The following is a 7,728-nucleotide window of genomic DNA, read 5'->3' on the forward strand; positions in this document are numbered from 1 at the left end:
CAAAGGCCTTCTAGATCTGTGTGGTCTAGCTGGAATGACATACATTTCATCCCTCTGGCTGTAATGCAGACACATTTCCTGCACAACTTCAGTCTCAAACAAAGGGTGATAAAGTTATTTTGTAGAAAGAAGTAGCCATGTTTGAAAGTGAAGTTGAATTGAGGGGCAGACAAAGTAACAAATCAGAGAAATATTTGAAACTATGAGTGAGAGAAAAAATATTCCCAACTCTCAGGAAACAAAAGGAGGCTGCTTAAGAGAGACAAGGTATGGGAGGCAGTTTCACAGAGAAAGCTTGGAGGTGGAGAGATAAAAACCAAGAGAGTGAGAAGCAAGATGATTAGAACAAATTACAGAGGAAGTTTGAGGTCAAGAAGAGGAATTCAGCCAGAAGGCAAAGAAGCAAGTGTGAATCTTTAACAGTGAAGAAAAATTGAGGCCAGAATAACTGAGTTGACAAAGGCATTTACAATACAAAGAACAGGAAACAGTTATGTACATATACACATACACATACACATACACATACACATACACATACACATACACATACACATACACATACACATACACATACACATACACATACATATCTGTTCTTGAATCCCTAAACCCTACCCACTCCCTGACCTTCTCTTTACTAAAACACCCTTGGTCTGTGGATTTTAGCTTTATTATTATTTACTTAACAGCTAATGCCTGTTGATATTTGAATGGATATATCACCTAAATGTGTACCTCATGAGTGACTGGACATTGTGATCTTAAAAAAGGTCAGGTGGAGTAGAAGATGACATACAAACCTTGCTAGATGCTATGTGTCTAAGACTCCCACAATGCCTTGGTTTACACCATTGACATAGGGTGTTTGCCTCACTCCATCCCTCTGCAAAACTTATGTTCTAGTTCTAATGGTCCTAAAGAACTCCTAACTGTATTGATAGAGCTGTGGTTCCGACCCAAAATCTATCAAGAGAAAATGATGGCTCTGGCTTCAAATATGTCTCTCTGTCTGTCTGTCTGTATGTATGTATCACTTTTCTGAAGGTAAAGATACATTGGGCTTCAGCCAATGCCAAACTGTCTGGAGACGACCTTAATATGAATGGGAAACCAGTCAAGACTTTTGTGATAGAAACTCTATTAGCCATTTTTAGTTGTGGTTTTCATTTGTTAACCACACGAATACACTAAACGGTTTAAGACAATCAAAACTTTATTTTATTCTTGTTTTTAAATTATTCCCGAGGTTTTTCCCATTGCCCAGGAAAATCCTATTTCAATGTCACTTGTCTATTGTGGCATTTTACAAATTAAGACAGAAGTCATTCTAATTTGGTTTCAAAATAATGAAATTCTTCAAACCAGGAAAAACAACAGTGCATGAACTACAAATGACTGAAACTTAAAACTAGTGGACCTGGTAGTAATTGTGTTAGCAATTTGAAAGAGCAAGAATCCTAAAGTGACCTAAACAGAATAAAAGTAGAATGCTCCATGGTCTCCTTCCACCAGCTCTAAAGTGAGGGTACAATACTCGATTAGTGGCTTGGTCTGACCTGATGTTAGAAGGGAATTGCCAGTGAACTAGGATGTGCCCAGGTCAGACCTGTTGAAGCATGCGTTGATAGATCCAGTTCTGGACCCTGTCTATCTCATCTTCCAAAGCCTCTGCATACCTTTCAGGGTAGGCTGTGGGGTGAGTTTTAGCAATACTGGCAAAAAACTCCAAGACTTTCATTTTGGTGGTTTCGGCAAAGGCCCTGGGGCCCCAGAGGAACACATGGGTAGGAGGATCACTATTGGGCACCTGCCTGTATTCCAGGTACCCTTCCTGTACAAACTCCTCAGAGATGAGCTTCCTAGGGTCTTTATGTATGTAAGGATCCCTCCCACCATACAACCCTATGTTATTCAGTTTTTCCCAGATAATCTCCTCACTGACACAGTTTCCCTCCATGAAAATGACACCCAGTACCACTATGAGGAGGCCTGTCTTGGGCATACCCTGGACATCAGTCAGCATCCCATCATAGGTGATCCCCAGGGCAGTGACAAGGATGTAGGAGTGGACAGAGGCGTCCACTTCTACCATATCAATGCCAAAGACCAGCTTCAAGCACTCAGAGGCCTCACTAAAGATCAGAGGGTAGTACTCATCATACGCTCTACCAACACACTCCAGCATTTCTGCTTTGGTAGTGAATGCCTTCATTCGATATTTGCAAAGCAGAAATTCCACCAAGTCATACACCTTTATGTACTGTGCATGGTGCAACAAATATAGTGGATCTTCCAGCTCTTCTAATGGTTTGATGGAAGCTTCCTCAGATGGGCCATCAGGAATGGAGGCCAGTGCCACACAGGGAGAGGAAGCTCTCCGAGGACTCTGGGGAGGACTTGGTATTCCACCACCATACACCTGATGGGAGGTGGTGCTTGTTTCCTCCTCATCTCCTTCAGCCGTGGTAGTCTGGGCATTGGCTAACTCCTGTTGGGCCTGACCACTGTCTTGGAGGTTGCAGCACTGGGTGTTATGGGGCTCAGCCATTATCACTTTCCTTGGTAACAACAGGCAGGAAGGACAGTCTCCCAATCTAAGCAGGGAGGATACACAGGCCTGATGGAGAAAGGGGAGGGTGAGTAGATTTTTATCACAGACCATGTCACACTGACTTCAAATGCCTTCATGTTTCTTGAGATCTCCTGAGTAGATGCCTCTAGTGGGACAAGGACTCTAAGCAATCCTAGAATCCTGAAAGCCTGAAACAGGAAGTGACCCAGCTCTTTGGAGTGCAGCCAGGTCACAGAGGAGATAAACTGTTGGATACCATTAGAATATTTGAGGCCAGGGAACTTGGAGTGTCTATATTCTCGGTTGTTGGAACAATTGATTTATACTTGCAGGATGGGCATCCCTATCAGTTCTGAGGATACATAGTTTTGCTCTTCTACGGGAACTGAGGACACTATCTCAGTGGATGATTTTCTTATCTTCCACTTTGGAATCACTGTAAGAGATGCTTACAAAATCACATATATGCTAACTTCTAGTTGGTACCTGAGTTCCCAAGGTTAAAAAAAAGGGAGAGAGGAACTGTGGGGTGTAAACCTACTTAAGGTAAATGGTTTCTTGTGTGATCATTCTGGGCCCTTATGTTTCTCTGTCAAGGGCTGGACACTGCCCTTATCCTGGCCTATAATAAACACTTCAGTGTTCACCTCTCTGGAAATTAGTAAAAGGGATTAATAGAGCTTCGTATCTGCCTACACCTGTTCAGACTAAATTACAAGAAATGAGACAATTTAATGGTTTTCATGTGTCCTGAGGTGTCAGATGTCAGACCTGCCCAACACTCTCCTTGATCAGGGACCAGCACTGTACTGCTTCTCCTGATGGTCTGAGGCAGGTTTCTTTGAACCAAGAGCCTATTCCTGATATACAGTGGCAAGAGGAATTGAGGTGAGGTAAATCATCTATGGTCTCTGATCTACCTCAGAGCTTACAGGAGGGCAGGTAGGGCACATTTCCCCTCTCGTATTAATGCAGGGCATCTTCAGTCCTCACCTTCAGTCCTGACACTCCTGAGATCTTCCTTCTGATGACTCCACTCAAATGCCTCTTCACCAGGTTTTTCAGCTCCCTGAGTCCAGTGACCTGCAAAAAAGACAGGGTATATAGCAAGACATCTCCACCCAGTACTGCATGTGTGAGATATTTGACAAGTTTGTGTGGGACCTGTGAAAATCATACAATCTAGGACATACATCATCCCGGGACCCTTGATTTTAACTATGGATACCCACTCTGGTCAATTTGCACTCCTTCATGACATCTGAGAAATGGCACATCCCTTTTTATCTGAGTGGGTTATCCTGGATTGTTCACATAGCTTGAGCTCATCTGGGGTGATACTGGGTTTTGTTAAGACCACATGAGCTTTATTCAACTGATTACATCCTGACACCTTCCTTTATGTGCAAATGACACAAGACCACATCTCGCTGAAGACTCCCACCTTCCTACCCAAGGTACAAGTAAGCATGCCACTTAACGCCTCTGAATGTTGCCCTCAGAACGTTATCAGGCATTACAGTGCCTATGTTCTGTACTGTGGACACATAGAGTCCCTAGAATACATGTCTGTGATATGGCTAATACTGGGACTCATCTTTGTTGCCCATAATTTGTTTCTTCTGCCAACAGGACATCACCCCTGGGATCAAAGACTTCACCTCCTAGAGAAATATCAGAACAAATCAGGAAGTATAACAGAGATGCAGTCGCAATGCCCACGTAAACAGAAATATCCAGAAAACTATAAGTGAGGTGGCCAGGTTTTGTGGCATCCCTTGCTGTGGGTGGGTTTGTACATTTTTTCACATTCAGTTCTCACCATCATAACTGAAACTCACCTAGACTGCATACAAACCATGGACACCTCCTCTGGTAACCTTTATGTGGCTCCCTCTGCTGCTCTGATAATATCCTTCTGTAGATAGGCCCGCTGTCCTTAGAGAGGGGAGAGAAGGGATAATACAGCATATCTGTATAACAGTGAGTGTCTTAAGGGCCACAAAGTTTATGAGAGCAAGTGAGAAAAAAAGTGTCAATGTTTGACTATGTAGTGTGCTGTCCCTAGTTAACCCTAGATTTTGCCTTGACTAGTGATGCATCCTACTCCTCTTTACCATGGACCTCAGAAAAATGTTCTGACCTTATATCTACTGAGGTCAAAGTAGACTACTCCACTTACGACTCCAAGGGTTCTTGCCATATCAGTTTGTGGGGCCTTGGCCCTCTGTTTTTCAATTGATCCAATAAGAAGTATGTAATTCTGAGTGCCATTGGAGGATAGAACCTTACTCCTATGAAAGCATTCCACCCAGTTAGGTAAGGATTTTGGTTCAAGCTACAGGACTCTTCAGTATAGCACACACCACAACAGTCAACACATATTATCTGTCGACTCACTGTACAGAAAGGATGCTCTGTATGCAATGTGGAATTCCATTAACTCTGATAGTAAGGCAGTCTACAAGCTCAAAAAAGAAAATGTTCTGTGTCCTGCAAGTCCTTACATATACATGTAGTGGTATGGCAGGTGTACTGGACCAAAAATAATGGTTCCTGTTTCTTTCAGGAGAGCCAGTCGTTACAACAGGATTGACTCAGGCTGTCTGCATTGTATAGGGCATCTGAACTCTACCATCAGCTTACACTTGAGTCAGGAAGAGACCAAGTCCTGCCTCCCCCAGGAAGTTCTAAAAATGCCATCTATACTATAACTAAGGGCTGAGCACCAGAGTGTGCAAACATCTGATTACTACAAGGGCCCAACTTTGTGTCTACTAGACAGCAGAGCTGAAGCTGCTTTATCTGGGGACTTTCTGTTATGAAAGGGGCTTTGTAGTCTACTGTACACTCACCTGGACCCTGAAAGCTTGTATCACCCCTCCCAGAACATGAAAGCTCTGTTATGATACCTCCCTAAGCACCTAGATGTAGGTATTGCAGAGAGGGATTCATTCCCTTAAGTGAGAACTGGAGCATTCTCTAAATTCCAGAAATCACACAAAATGTTTGGAGTCTTCCAAATGACCTGCAGTTGGAGAAGCTCACTCCTACCAACCCAGAGGGTTTTGCTGCAAGCCTCTCAAAGGAATACAATGTTGCTTGATTATCTGGCCCTTTCTTTCTCTCTTGGATGAGGCTTCTGCAGCCAACTCACAGAGAACATGTTAACTGACAACATACTCCTCTCTGCAATCTTCCTAAAGGTCTCCTAGATAATGATTCCCAGGTAAAGGAAGGGAAGAGGCCCATTCCTCCAAATGGACCCACTGAACTACAACTTGGGTACCCTCTTGATCAGTATTTTTAACCCTTCCTAATGCTGAGTATGTTTAATAGAGTTTCTCATGTGGTTGTCACCCACAACAATCAAATTATTTTGGTTGCTATTCCATAAGTATACTTTTGCAACTGCTATGATTCATAATGTAAACATCTTCTATGCCGGGTGTCTGATATGTAACCCCAAAAGGGGTATGACCCAAAAGTTGACATCCACACTGGTAGCCTGCCAGGGGCCTTAGCAACAGACCCACAGGCAAGTTACAGAGCCTGAATGTGAAGCTACCACTTGGGCTGATGTAACTATTAAAAACTGTTTTTCTGTGTCTTTGATAGTGAGCACAGGCTGATTCCTGCATCTGGGGCCATGATTACTGCCCAGTGATTATGTTATGTGGCCCTTTCTCTGAACTGCAGCTTCTATGATCCACTCTCAGATCTAACTTCCTCCCTGAATGTGATGTAAACCTCCTTCTGGGAACTCCTTAAAAACACCTGTGTTCATGGTGCAAGAAGATGAACTCAGCAAGCAGCTCATGCCAAAATGCATGGCATACTCCATGCAATACTAACTGAAGGGTGAAATCTGCATTCCTATTGCACCTTATACCCTGATGGAGCCCTTTGGCCTCATGTAAGCTGACACACACACACAAACACAACACAACAAAACACACACACACACACACAGACACAGACACAGACACACTCACACACACACACACACAAACCTGGCATGTCTGTCTTTCTACAAGGAGTATCACAAGATGATGCTGAGTCCTGGAACTCCCTATATGCAATCTGGAATCTTGGATACAGGTCCAGTCCCCACAGAACTGCCCTCATTTGGATTAAGTCCCTGAAATGATACAAGGTAACTATGTTGTATGAGAATAACCATCTAGAAACCAGCTACCAACACACACTCTCTTCTCCCATTTTTACTTTAAAATGATTGCTGATCCCTGGTTTCTGAAGTGGTGCCTATGCTCAGAGTCCTCACAGAGTGAAGACGATGAGGCTTATTTCATAAAAGGCCTGTGTTTGGTGGAGTTCACATTTGCCATCCTAGAGGCTGTGGGGTCACTCATCCCCAAGCAGAGGTTTTACAATACATTCCTGGGAACTCGTTTCACCCAGGATAGTATTCCAGCTCCTTCTCTCACAAAAGAACTTAAAATAGTGACTATCCTGACTCTTCAGGTATCATGGAGCAAGGATCTAGATCCTACCAGTGAGCTCTACTTGGAGCTATGCTAACAATAGGGGATGTCTCTTTCCCAAAGACAAAATCCTGGGCAGGAAGAGATATTTTCTCAGGGGAAATATGTGTGTCAAAAGTTTTGTTCTTTTCCCGAAATTCTTTCCTCAACTGGCACAGTGAGGACTTGCAAAATGGCACCAAGTCCACAAAGTCACCTGATATAAAAGGCTGACCAATCACTCTATCTCAAAAATCAGCCCAGAAATTTCCTAAAAAAAATTAGGACCTCACAAAACATTCCCAAATTGCCCATGTCACTAGATAGATATGGCTGTTGAGTGTCTCATTACCTAAAGTGAGCACTGAGGCAGGCTTGAAACTCACTGAACCTCACCCAATGGCCTTCAGGCTCCCAAGTCCTCCCACATGCAAACTGTCACCGAGGTTCTTTACACTAAGGAGGCTCCTGTTTCCTTCAGGATCCCAAAGGGATACAAACCTAATTAATTCTTTGAGCCTATGACTCCTGGATCCATCTTCAACCAGCCACTCCACGAGTTCACTCCACACTAAAACTGTCACCTGATCCTGCCTTTCTGGGAACCTGTAAAAGGATGCATAAAGACAGAGTCCAGGATGAAATGGGGTATGGGCTCATTCCCGCGAA

At 43.5% G+C, this 7,728-nt stretch overlaps 1 protein-coding gene across 1 annotated transcript; it reads right to left on the minus strand.

The window, feature by feature from the left end:
* Positions 1-1,603: 1,603 nt before the first annotated feature.
* Positions 1,604-2,567, minus strand: LOC117695245 (melanoma-associated antigen 10-like). Its single transcript, XM_034486094.2, has one exon. The coding sequence runs from the start codon at positions 2,549-2,551 to the stop codon at positions 1,604-1,606; it is 948 nt and encodes a 315-aa protein (XP_034341985.1). The 5' UTR covers positions 2,552-2,567.
* Positions 2,568-7,728: the final 5,161 nt, after the last annotated feature.

Source organism: Arvicanthis niloticus, chromosome X, assembly GCF_011762505.2.
Source record: "Arvicanthis niloticus isolate mArvNil1 chromosome X, mArvNil1.pat.X, whole genome shotgun sequence".
NCBI classification, from domain to species: Eukaryota; Metazoa; Chordata; class Mammalia; order Rodentia; family Muridae; genus Arvicanthis; species Arvicanthis niloticus.